The following is a 14,181-nucleotide window of genomic DNA, read 5'->3' as shown; positions in this document are numbered from 1 at the left end:
TTTACTGGTGTAGACACCGCTTCCGCTTGGAGATTCCAAGCAAAGCAAGGTCCTTATCCACCTGATTTTTCCAACGGAGTGGAGGTCTTTCTCTTCGTCTACCTCCCCCGCGGGTACTGACGTGAATACTCTCAGAGCTGGAGTGTTTTCGTCCATTCGGACGACACGACCTAGCCAGTGTAACCGCTGTCTCTTAATTCGCTGAATTATGTCAATGTCGTCTCGTACAGCTCATCGTTCCATCGAATGCGATATTCTCCGTTGCTATTGCGCAAAGGACGGTAAATCCTCCGCACAATTTTTCTCTCGAAAACTCGTAACATAGACTCATCAGATGTTGTCATCGTCCATGCCTCTGGACCATACAGCAGGACGGGAATAATGATTAACTTATAGAGTTTGGTTTTTAGTCGTCGAGAGAGGACTTTACTTCTCAATCGCATACTCAGTCCGAAGTAGCACACGTGTTTCTATAATCAAAAATAATACGAAAATAACCCTTAACTATTCAATACATCATTTAGATCGAAAATCTTTTAGCACAAAACAAGTGTCCCATTGTTGTTGGTGGCACTAACTACTACATTGAATCGCTACTTTGGGATATACTCGTTAGTCCGAAAGATCCCAGCGAGCTGGACGGCATAGACAACCAGTCTGGCATATCTACTTCAACTGTGACTACTCAAAAGGAAGATCCTGATGTTGAGTCTGAGGACGGGAAAAATGTAAGTATTATTTAATAATATATTTTTGTATCCTAACAAATGCTTTAAAATCGTTTTCTAAACACTGTGCGTTAAAAAATTTCATTTCATTTTATTTTCCTATTTTGCTTTATTTTTGATCTCATTACTTATTTATATCGTATGCTTTTAGCCTTTATTTCTGCCTCAGTCTGAAATGTCAGCAATGTCATCTGAGTTGTTGCATAACCATTTAAGGAAGATCGATCCGGACTCAGCAAATCGCATACATCCGAACAATAAAAGAAAAATTATGCGGTAAGTTGATTAAGAAATATTTGAAAAATTCAATGAAAATATTTATAGCGTTTATATTGTATGTAGTCGAGCATAAGTGTTAAAAACTCATATATACAAGGTCCATTCGTCTTTATTGCACGAAAGTGGCAAAAAATTAAATTTGATCGTATCAAAAGTTAGGTTAGGTGGACTAGGTTTAGTTCACTGGCATATTTATCATACATATATTGTACTTAAGTACTTATCTAATATTGATTCCGGACCAGGAATACTAATTGTGAAGCTTCATACTATAATTTTATAGTGACAGCAGGGACTATGCTCGTTGATTTTTCTTAAAATATTTCTGACGATATGAAATTAACTTACCCTTAACCTTTAATGTGCCACTCTCGAAGTCTCGTATTCGCTGTTCGTTAAATATGGTGATCTATAGCGAGGTTCCTTAAAAAAAAAACGAAAAAACACTGAAACTTCGGATTTAATGGGGAGTATTTGTTATCATTCGAAAGCTCATTCTTTAGCCTATATTTTTTTATATTATCTCTTTCAAATGTTAGCTGCGGTAACGTCTCAGGTGGTCTCTCGATTACTACTAGTTTTAATGCGTTGGAAACATGCGGCCCTCACAGTTAAAAAATTAAGTAAAATGGATTTTACCATCAGCTTTCAACTATTACTTCTTATTTGGAACTAAAACGTTTTGGTCGGTCTGGGCAGGGAACAAAACTTCCTAAGTTGCCTCTATCTTTACCGAGGTAATGCTGGTCGTCCATAACAAATGCGGACTGTTCCCTATTCATTTGATCTTCAATGAGTTCTTTGGATGTGTGAGCGCCTTTCAATGTTCACCCATTGGTCTCGAAACGAAGGAGTTTTTTGTGGAGCATCGCCTTCTATGCCCTCGGCAAGGCTTAATTAGCTATGTTAGGTTAGATTGGATGGATGATCTAGAGAGATCGTTCGTGGGCTCCTATATTTAGGTAGTCCTTTGTGATGCGACGCTATTGATATAGATACTCTTTACCCAACCCACTGTTAATGAGTTCAGGGCTAGTATCGCCGCCTGCTATTTGAGTGGATGGCCACTTCTCTGAAAGAGGCTGCACTCCGAAGCAGTAAATCTACTTCTACCGCAGATAACCTGGGGAGATGGGGTTCTTTGTAAGGATACGCCTGAACCTATAGGACTCATGGCAGCCCTCCACTTTTTCGCAGAAGCTTTCCACCTTTCTTAACTTGGACTTGTATATTGCAAGTCCCATTTTATACAACGTCTAGTCGTCAGTTGATAAACTCCTTCGGGCCTTATTGAATAAACGTCTGCAGCACGCTCTGATTTCCGAGAGTCCTATAGTCCAATAGAGAGGTTTGTGCCTACCCTTCGGTATTTTCAGTAGACAAGAGCTCTCCTATGCCATTTTACATGCTGAACTGAAGACCTGGACTCACCTGTGTCATTGGTGACAAATTAGTTCAAAGCTGGCGCGCGTGGCAGAGTTTGTTGGACATTCTCGGACCAGACTGAATCCGATATACCTATGATCAGAAGGAGTGATCGTCAAGAACCCTCCAGTTTGAAACCAGTGGAGCAATTCCGTTCGAAGTCAGGGCGAGGTCAGGAACCTCTTCCGTCACGAAAGTAGGAGAGCTTCCCCTATTACAAATGAAAAAGATTTCGCCAACGACGAAATCAAATAGCGACTCACCTCTTTTACTAATGTCTGAGGTGTCACAGATTGAGTGCCGCGAATTGGTGTCGGAACCATTGGCTTAATTAGCGCATTCGTTGGATTTTTATACGTTTAACTACATCCAAGTCGCTGTAGAACTCATACGTTACAGTTGATTTCCAGACTTAGATTATTGGTGGTATTTCTGCTGGGTAAAGAGCTTAAATTTTACCAATATATGGTTGTATGTGTGTTCCCATGACGCGAAGATCGTTTGACTGTGGCCTCCTGGTACTTTTCCTGGCGTCTTTTTCTAGGCTTACAAAGGCTGCTAACGGCTCTGAACTCCTCAACTATTCTATTACTCTCGACTACCTTAGTGCCTCGACATCTTCACCAGTGATCTGTTTATCCGCTGTTGTGATGAGCTTCCATTCAAGTATATGATTCCACTTGTATTAATAACGTTTTGGACTTAAAAGCGAAAATTCTTCCTTCTTGTAATATACTAAGGTCAGTGTTGAACTGCAAACTCATAGTTAACAGTTTTTAACCCTTGTAAATACCAGCGGTAGTTTACAATTGTTAAAAGTGAAAATTGTGACTTAAATAAATCCTCATAATGGTTTCGCTGTATTTAAAATTCATATAAAAATTTTTATTTATTCTAATCCATTAACTATTTATGAAGGCGGACATTAGGCATTCATATCCATTAAAATTTTCTCGCTTCGAGGCGCACCAAAGTGCCATTTGGTAATAAAAACCCTAACTCACCCTGCGGCCATACATACATACATATAAGCATTAAAACTTTAAACTATATTTGTTTTAATTGTATCTATTTAGAGTTGAATAATTTAATTGTTAGGCCTGGCGCACGTGCTTTAATTGGATTTATTTTGCTGTACACGCACACTTACACTCACAGTACTTAAAAGTACTTAAAACACATTGGCTTGGCCCTTAGCGAAGACTTCATTAATTAATATGTACTTACGTTTGTTATGAAAATATATCACTTTAAAAGCAAATTCGTTAATCTTAACACCCCAACACCAGCATTTTTAATTCTTTTTCATAATATTTGCTGTGTTGCATTATTTTTATCGTCGTTATGCTGCCAACATGTCCAAAGGTATGTGGAAGTTGGCGTAAAAAATTGTGAGCGTGATTAAATTACATACGTCCAATTTATTGCCTGCAAAGCATTATAGGGTTCAAATATACCGGCGACCGTTCAGCTAGCCAGGAAGCCAGGCAGTCGGCCGATTCGGCTTTAATAGCCAGACAGACAGTTAGTGAACGCGTGGACAATGCGTTGCAACTGAAGATCACCAATTTGCGCATTTCATAACAGGGGGTGTTCAACAAATATTGCCGGTGTGACAAGAAAGTGACTCTTGGTAGACAATTGTTTTCTTGCGATCGCTGCATTAAAAGCTAGACCAACTCATGGAAAAGGTCTGCTAGCTACAGCTATATCTCTGAAGTTCTGACACCTTCCACTGATATCGTTACAAGCAATTCTGGAATATTTGCTTGTCTTAAACCTTTATTCGCCTTATATTACTTCACCCAACTTTGATTGGCTGTGATTGTTCAGTCTCTCGACTATATTGAAATTTTTGAATGATAAGTATGACATTTTATTCTAGGTAATTCTGGTCTCCAGAAAGATGAAGCTGTATTCTCTCGCGATGTCTAATTTACCTGCTTTCTGATCTTTAATAGGCATTTGCATTCAATATGCCTGGCAGCATATCAGATTTGTCGACCCCTCCTTTACCCTTTTCATTAGGTTAAGTTACGTTAAACTGGTAGGCAATAAGTAACGCATAGACCAGTTTTGGCCTTTTGCAATATCAGATGGAGTTCACTTGCTAGATCTAAGAGGAGTAGTCATCGTTTAGGATGCCTGCGCTTGAGGCGAATTTTAACAGACTCTGCGCCCTCATTATTGATACCTCCTCCAGTGTATCATATGTGGGATCTCTAGATGCTTACAGCGTAGTCGTACCAATGCGGGACAAGTGCACAAGAGATGCTGCATTGTTTCCCTGGTGCCCTGCTCTAAACATTTCCTGCAGTCTTCTCGATCTGTCCATCCTGCAGTCGTGTGTCGCCACCAGACAGTGACTCGTTAGTATTCCGATCTTGTTCCGATAGTCTCTTCTATCGATTGCCAATACTGATCTATTGTTTTGTACATGAACCCAGGTAGCTGGTTCTAACGGGTTTTGATTTAATTTTCACACGACCTCCTTCGCTTTATGGATTTGAGATAAACAGAAAAATCGTCCTCACTGCCAAACACTTTTTTTCGAAGAGCTTCCAGGAGATCGGCTAAAGGCTAAGAGATACGCCATAGTTTGCCACGACGTTTGTATACGTACATATAGGAGTGATCAGCGTGGAAAATTGAGTCGATTTAGCCTTTATATAAATGAACTTGTCACTCAGTTTTTGAGATCGATTTTGCTTGCCTTCGATTTCTCCTCAAAACATGTCGCATTTGTTGAAACTTCCGATATCGTACGACTATAGCATATAATATAGCACATAAGAGCCATACAAATTGACCGATCAAAATCAAGTTCCCCAATTGTGCAAGCTTAGCAAAAGAGATAAGGTTCGAGCCAATGCCTGCTATATACCGAAACTACTTATCGTCCGTGGACTTTCTTCGGCCATATGTTTGTTAGAGTCGCAATACTCTCTCTTTACATCGAGCATTTGTGACTATAAGTGAGCATTGAATCGTTTACAATATTAAGACTTACTAGAAAATATCCTAAAATTAAAAACTACAAGCAACATTGAAAATGTTTAACACTTATACCAAGTATCCACCTTAATATTGGAGTCGATTACGCACTGTGCATTACCAAGGGTTAACTGATTAATTACGAATATTGTATTTAAATTGCTGCAAAGCACCGGTTTTTCACTGTCCATTTCGTCCGCCCTTTTCAATGTTTTGCCAACTTTATTTTATTAAATATTCCTGCAACATTAACAATAATTAAATTGTCTTATAATATGCACATGTTATTGCTAAGAACCATAAGTATCTAATTACATTACTTACGTTGCTTTTTTAAAGACATACATACAATTAGAGAGCTACAGTGGTGCCCGGCGCTTTGAACGAGAAAATAATTAAAGCATAAATAAACGGAATTTCTATATACAAATTTGTTGCTCAATTGGTGAAACTAATGTTTAATACGACGTAGACACTGGTCTACTGGTTAATTGAGGACATTAGAAGTACAATCGACTCAACATACAAGTATTTGGTATTCACATAGACTCAATTAAACTTGAGCAAGTAGTTTCCGACGGCATCAAATGAGAATTTACAACAATTTGTTGGCAAAATGATATTATAATTGAAATTAATAATTGAATAATTAGTTAATTACTTGAGAAAATTAATTTGTAAAATATTGAAATGCTCTTCGCTCTTCAATTTACATACCATATAACATGTTGGCTTACGTTTTACTGTTGCTGATACATAGATAGTATTACTAATACCATCTATATAATTTCTATTAGTTAGATTATAAGTATTAGTTAAGGAATGATCGCATTTTCGATGAAGCAACAAAAATGAATCAAAAAGCATTTCGTGCGTAAATAATTATTTTTTGGGGTAAAAATACTATTGAATTTGGGCTGTGCATCAATGCACACAACCCAATTTACAGTCTGGACAACAACCCGTATAATTACATTACAAGCTCAACTCGATTAAAAATTCAACTTCTTCTTTACTGACATAGATTTTTATTTTGTATGGTAAATCGATCTAAATTAGCGCTTAAATCGAACAAAAGCGGTTAATTGTTGAATTCTATTCTACCATGCGAATATTTAGCAATTTTATTATTCAGGAGGATCATTTTGAAATCGCAGAAATACAATCTCTTCAATGCTCTTTAAATATAGATATCTCAAAATCAACACTTCAGTAATTTATGACCTTCAATTTTAAATTGGGTTATTACTTGATTATTTAAAAAATTAACAGTTATATACTGGATTAGTTTGAACATTTGTCATTTGTGTAATTAGTTAACTATTTATTGAATTAACAATTATATACTAATTGCAATTAATTTAAAAAACATTTTCCAATGGACCAAATTGTAAATCTAAACCATTCTCGAATCTCCTTGAACATATATACAAAATTTCATCAAAATCGGTCCATCCGTTTAGGAGCAGTTCAAATGCAAACACACGGTCAGAAGATTTTTATATATAAGATTATATGTTAAATTGAGCATAAATCGAAACTAAATTGCTGAAATTCGCTTATTAACGCAATTAGTTTTCATTTTCACTTAATTAAGCATGAAAAATTAGTATTGGCCTTCAACAATTTATTGCAAATTAAACACAAATTGCATCAATTAAGGCCCTGGGTTTCATCTACATGTAGAGGGATCACATCAGCTGCCTCGCGCCCAGCAAGCTCCTGAAAGTGTTTAGAGTACTGGACCTTCTGACCATATATGATATATGAGAGGGCACAGTACATCATAGATTGTAGTGCAAAGCCTCAATTATTGTCGATCTATCTATCTAATTGAATAAATAGTGAATTATTTTATGGCATGATAAATTTAAAACAAATTACAAATCTAATTGCTGACATTTTTTTTTGTTAAAAGAAAGTCTGTGCCATTACTTCCCTTCATATTTAAGTGGGAATTTGTTGTGATTACTAAACGGGGTCTACTGTACTCTTGTAAGCTTCAATGTTTGTATGAAATGTAGCTAAAGTAGCATATGAATGCTTATGACTACTTTTGCACTTGTCTTTGTTACATTTGATTTGTACTTCATTTGCGGATCGTGGATAGCGGCGCATTGAAGCAAGCACTTTGAACACGCCACAAGCAGAGACAGATGTTGGTGGGCTGGTCTCATAGTAATCGTCTTGTATAAGCACATTTACACTTTACATAATAATATAGTTAGATATATTTACAATTTTAGGTAAGGGTCCACACAGTTAGAAATGAACTCTTGTGGCTTACAAGCGGAGAACTTAGATTTGCAGCCAATTATGTGGTTAAAATGTCTTCATTTATGTTAATAGTACTTTTTATGTGTATCTATGTACATTTATGTATATATTATTATGAATTTTGTTAATTAATTAGGCTTTAAAAAATCCTTCAATGAAAAACTTAAGTTTTTTATTAAGAAATATTTTTAGGAAAATATTTCATTATTGTTGTTTTCTGCGCCTCCGGAGTTAATTTTCTTGCCCACCCCTGCTGCAAATAACTAAAATGATAGAACTTATTGGTATTATAATATTTTTTGAAATTGATTAACAAGTTAAGGAAGGGCTAAGTTTTCGGTATCACCGAACATTTTATACTCTCGCATGATAAAGTGATAATCGAGAATTTCATTATCCGTCATTTATATATTTTTTTATTTTGCTGTAAAATTAATTAGAATTAAATTCTGAGAGATTTACCGATATTTTCGGTGAAAAATTAGGTTAGGTTAGGTTAGGGACTGTGTTCTTCGTGTTCGATATCAGGGACCTTGAAAAGTTTATAGTCCGATCACGACAATTTTTTCCACAAGGGATACCTCAGCTCAAATACCGTATTTTGTGTAAAGTTTTATTCCCCTATCATCATTGGGTTCCTAATGTATATATTAGACATAGAAGACATCAGATGGAATTCAAATAGCGTTATATTGGAAGAAGGCGTGGTTGTGAACCGATTTCGCCATATTTCGTACATGTCATCAGGTATTAAGGAAATATTATATACCGAATTTTCATTTTAAATCGGTAGAGTAGTTTTCCTGAGATATGTTTTTGGGTCCATAAGTGAGCGACGCCACGCCCATTTTCAATTTTTAAAAAAAGCCTGGGTGCAGCTTCCTTTCTGCCATTTCTTCCTCGTAAAAATTTTGTGTTTCTGACGTTTTTTGTTAGTCGGTTAACGCACTTTTAGTGATTTTTCAACATAAGACCTTTGTATGGGAGGTGGGGGGGTCGTGGTTATTATCCGATTTCTTCTTCCATTTTTGAACTGTATATGGAGATGCCTGAGGAAACAATTCTGCAGAGTTTTTGGGTTGACATAGCTGTAGTAGTTTCCGAGATATGTACAAAAAACTTTTTAGGGGGCGGGCACGCCCACTTTTCAAAAAAATTACGTCCAAATATGCCCCTCTCTAATGCGATCCTTTGTGCCAAATTTCACTTTAAGTATCTTTATTTATGGCTTAGTTATGGACACTTTATATAGTTTTTCCGGTTTCGGTTTCCGCCATTTTGTGGGCGTGGCAGTGGACCGATTTTGCCCATCTTCGAACTTAACCTTCTTATGGAGCCAAGAAAATACGTGTTTCCCAAGTTTCATCATGATATCTCAAATTTTTTACTCAAGTTTACAGCTTGCACGGACGGACAGACAGACATCCGGATTTCAACTCTACTCGTCACCCTGATCACTTTGTCGCACAACTGACTACGATATAACCCTATACGCACTCTGACCAAACTCTTTTAGTTTTAGGACTTACAAACAAACCGTTCTGTGAACAAAACTATAATACTCTCTTTAGCAACTTTGTTGCGGAAGTATACAGGATAGAAAAAATAATCTTAAAACATTAGCAAAAATATTTCATTTTTTTATGTATTTAATTTTACATTTTTTTAACTGATCTCCTCTTATTCTCACGAATCCGTCCTTGTTTAGCTTTCGTGTTAATAGTTATTAAATAAGCTGAATGTTTTTCTGCCACAACAATGTTGTGCTGTAATTAAACATTAATGTAAATATTCAATTAGAACATCAAAATGATGAAAGCCATCAAGTACTGTGTTATAATTTTAACACGATGATTAAATAATCATGTGATAGGGCTATCCCACACGCAGCCTAGGGGTGCGCATAGAAACATATATTTGAATAAATATGTCGAAGTCCAAGCGACAACATGAAACTACTTAGTAAGTTTATTTAATCCCGCAGTGGTCTTCTCAGCTCAAAACTTGTCCGAGGCTCTTGTTAAGACAGAGAAATTTCGCTGCAAATTACAAAATTTATTGCATTGCCTAATAAAGGTAATTAGCCTTGAACTTGACTGCTTCTTCATGACCTTAACGGTATTTGGAGTATCTATAATAACGATTTCAAAGAGCTTCCTCAACTGTAAATATAATACAAGGTCAGTTCGACATGCATGTGGGCGAGTTCGTATAATTTGAAATAAGTCCTCTCATAACATTTATCTTTCAAGAAATCTACTTCAAGAACTCAAATTTTAATGAGAGTCTTTTATTATCATTCGAAAGCACAATCTTCGGATTTTTTTTTTTTTTGAAGATTATCTCTCTCAAATATTGCCAGCGGCTACGTTCCTCAGATGGTACATCCGTTAAGTGCAATTTTCGATGACTCATTCGAGCATTTCGACTGGTAACTGGCGAATGACACTCCTGATGTGTTAGGTACTCCAAGGCCTGGATCGAAGCGGGATTGTCCGCAAAGACGTTAGACTTTACAGATCCCACAGAAAATGTTTAAGATGTCACGCCGATCTCGGTGGCCAATCGACCGGCCCGAAACGTGAAATTATCTGCTCACTGAAGTGTTCCTCCTTAATATCTATCCATTAATAACGGGTGATTTTTTTTGAGGTTAGGATTTTCATGCATTAGTATTTGAAGATCACGGTGGGATTTCAGACATGGTGTCAAAGAGAAAGATGCTCAGTTATGCTTTTGACATTTCATCATGAATAGACTTACTAACGAGCAACGCTTGCAAATCATTGAATTTTATTACCAAAATCAGTGTTCGGTTTTTTTTTTTTTTTTCGGACAAATTTTGTTCAGCGATGAGGCTCATTTCTGGTTTGAATGGCTACGTAATAAGCAAAATTGCCGCATTTGGGGGTGAAGAGCAACCAGAAAGCCGTTCAAGAACTGCGCATAGCATCCCGAAAATGCACTGTTTGGTGTGGTTTGTGTACGCTGGTGGAATCATTGGACCGTATTTTTTCAAAGATGCTGTTGGACGCAACGTTACGGTGAATAGCGATCGCTAATCGTTCGATGCTGTAACAAACTTTTTTGTTGCCAAAAATGGAAGAACTGAACTTGGTTGACATGTGGTTTCAACAAGATGGCGCTACATGCCACAACAGCTCGCGATTTCTATGGCCATTTTGAGGGAAAAACTTCGGACAAACAATTCATCTCAAGAAATGGACCCGTAAGTTGGCCACCAAGATCATGCGATTTAACGCCTTTAGACTATTTTTTTTGTGGGGCTACGTCAAGTTCTAAAGTCTACAGAAATAAGCCCAGCAACTATTCCAGCTTTGGAAGACAACATTTTTCCGAAGAAATTCGGGCTATTCCGGCCGAAATGCTCGAAAAAGTTTGCCCAAAATTGGACTTTCCGAATGGACCCACCTAAGACGCAGCCCGCGGTCAACATTTAAATGAAATTAATCTTCAAAAAGTAAATGTCATGAACCAATCTAACGTTTTCAAATAAAGAACCGATGAGATTTTGTGCAAAATTTTATGCGTTTTTTTTTTTTTTTAAAAAAAGTTATAAAGCTCTTAAAAAATAACCCTTTAGATTCGATGTGTGGGAAGTGCTAGCAATTTCAGGCATGAAACAGTCGTTTTATCATGGCGCAATAACGGTCGCCATTGATGGTTACGTTCTCGCGGACATCCATTTTTGAAAAAATGAAAGTTGAGCACTGCCTCCTTCCAGCGATTGCTCCTTAATTGCGATGAGCTTACGCTGGATTCAAGGCATTACAGCAATTATCAGTGGCGAAGTGTGCCCGCCCGTTCTTCACTCCTCTCTAGCATAGCGAGCCGTTTTAAACCTCTGCTTTCATCAGGCTGGACAGTAGCACTATAACCACCGCAAAACTGCTCCCTTTCCGTTGGAGGTGTGGCCGCTGGCGACACAGCTCTTACGATCGCTGTACCTGTCGGTGATAGCACCCTCGTCTCTCATCGAAATTTGGACCGATACCCCAGTCCGCTTCGTTCCTTTATTGTTCTCCATTTCGGGTTTTTGATTCAGAGGTCCCTACCCCTCGCATTTTACATCTACCACCAGGTATCTCATTAGCAATGGCCGCTTTATTACCCATTCACCTACTTCCGAGGATACATATAAAGCAGTCCCACAAAAGGGGATGATTGGGAAAATACATCAGTCTTCGCTATTAGCCGCCTGCCTGCAGTGATGACTTTGACAGAAGCCAGCTTGAAGTCATGACATTGTAAACAGCGACACACATTGCCCAGTCGACATTCACGGGAGATACAGCTACGAGGAATTTTTGTCGACCAATTAAATTTAAAAAAATTTCGATGCTTTCCACTGCAAGGACTTCCAAAGCAGATTGAAAATCACTGTAGTTTAGAAATCTAAAGACCTCTAGTTATCCAACATGCCTCGTAGAAATCTGGTTGCCTTTCGACTACTATGCAATATAAATATATTTGCATACATATGTCTCCGAATATAGACGAATTCAATGGGTCTACAGAATATAATATATTTTACATAATTTTTCTGTTAACTTTTACTATTAAATTCTCAAAATAAGCAAAACCTTAAAATATTCAATATTATTTATTATGTGGTATTTTTATGGATATCCACTTTCACAACAAAGAAGTTATCCATTTCATTTGCAAGCAAAATACTAAACTCAAACGTTTATACAACAATTGTCCGCGGCTTTGGCGAGCATATCCAAAATTGACGCTAACCTTGAAAGGCCGTCAAACTAATAAATCAAATAAATTTTAATATTGTTATAGAAACATATACATACACACAACAAATTAGTAGAACAGAAGCAAAAAAAACACTTTCCATTACATATTTGCATTTCAGCAGAATTTCCTAAACGAGTCGTGTGAATCGTGCGACCGACTGGCGGCAGCAAAAAAGCTTTAGCGCTCGACAACAAAGTACTATGTAAGACCACTTGATACAATTTGACAAGCAATTGTCGACGCTTAATTTCGTACAGGAAAGTGGAATTTCTGGAATCAGCATATAAAAATGCTGAACGTAAGGAGGAAATAGACTTGTATTGTTGCGAGTACCGACTCATGAAACTTGAACTTAATGGCTTTGACCTAGAATTCAAACGGACTCTCTGTTCAAAGATTGTAAAGAAGTGCATTCAGTTCAATGTTTTCTATTTAGCTGTACTACTTTTCTAGACTATAAGTTCGGACATCTCCGCTGATTCCTACTGGATTTCACCAAAAATCTGACGGGTCTCAATCATGAATATGATTAGGAACCTTGCAAGTTCTCTCAGCGTGTTTTGTCAATAGTAAAAAAAAACTCTTGAGGAGTTGTAGCCACTTACAGGGAAAGTAAACGGGTTTTTTCGTGATTTCTTTAAAGGCATTTTTTTGTTTGAAACTTTTTGGATTATCGATTTCTGGATTAGACGATCTCCAGGAAGACCTCCGAAAAATGGTGTCTGTCGGTGATCGAAGGATAACCGTCACACGTCTTCTTCTTCTTTAGTGGCGTAGACACCTCTTACGTGGTGTGGCGCCAATTGGAGATTCCAAGTGAAGTCAGGTCCTTCTCCACCTAGTCTTTCCGACAGAGAGGAGATCCTCTTCTTCCTCTGTTCCTACTGGGTACCGGGTATTGATGTTTTCATCCATTTGGATGACCTGACCTAGCCTGGCAGCTATCCTTAATTCGTTCAATTATGTCAATGTTGTCGTATATCTCGTACAGTTCATCGTTCCATCGACTGCGGTATTCGCCGAAGCCAATGCCCAAAGGACCATAAATCTTCCGCAGAACCTTTGTTTCGAAAACTCTTAAGGTCGACTCATCAGATGATGTCATCGTCCATGTCTCTGCACCATATAGCAGGACGGGGATGTTGAGTGATTTGTAGAGTTTGATCTTTGTTCGTTGAGAGAGGACTTTAGTTCTGAATTGCCTACTCAGTCCGAAGGCACCTGTTGGCAAGAGTTATTCTGCGTTGCATACCGAGGCTGACATTGTTGTTAGTGTTAATGCTGGTTCTAAGATAGACGAAATTACCTACGACTTCGAAATCATGACTGTCAACAGTGACTTGGAAGACTATTTCTTGGGTGACAGGAGATATTTCGTCTTGCCCTCGTTCACTGCCAGACCCATTTGCTTCGCTTCCTTATTCAGTCTGGAGAAAGCATTAAGTAATTAAAAACAAATTTCGAAGTTAGTCTGGCACGGGTAGTGATCTCTGACCACAACACCATATAAAAATATTTGTCGCAACTGCTTCATCTCCACTAACGTCAACAGACTTGACAATTTATAAAGATTTTTTGTATTATGTCGCCCGTCTACCTTTCCATTCCCAACCGTTCCATCATTCTCCCTCGCCAAAGCAATCCTTGAAACAATATAACCTTTCAGCTGCTGTCAGTGCAACAGTTGCTCGTCGCTGTCAAGTTT

At 37.6% G+C, this 14,181-nt stretch overlaps 1 protein-coding gene across 1 annotated transcript in view; it reads left to right on the top strand.

The window, feature by feature from the left end:
• Nucleotides 1–14,181, top strand: part of LOC105227225 (tRNA dimethylallyltransferase) — a 151,633-nt gene that overhangs the window by 23,357 nt on the left and 114,095 nt on the right. The window contains exons 3-4 of the mRNA XM_049456322.1: nucleotides 525–728; nucleotides 880–1,004. Of these exons, the coding sequence (XP_049312279.1) occupies nucleotides 525–728; nucleotides 880–1,004 (329 nt within the window). The remainder of the gene's footprint in view (nucleotides 1–524; nucleotides 729–879; nucleotides 1,005–14,181) is intronic.

This window comes from Bactrocera dorsalis, chromosome 4, assembly GCF_023373825.1.
Source record: "Bactrocera dorsalis isolate Fly_Bdor chromosome 4, ASM2337382v1, whole genome shotgun sequence".
In the NCBI taxonomy this organism is placed as follows: domain Eukaryota; kingdom Metazoa; phylum Arthropoda; class Insecta; order Diptera; family Tephritidae; genus Bactrocera; species Bactrocera dorsalis.
The sequence above is the reverse complement of the archived record's forward strand: the minus strand, read 5'-3'. Positions and strand labels throughout refer to the sequence as shown.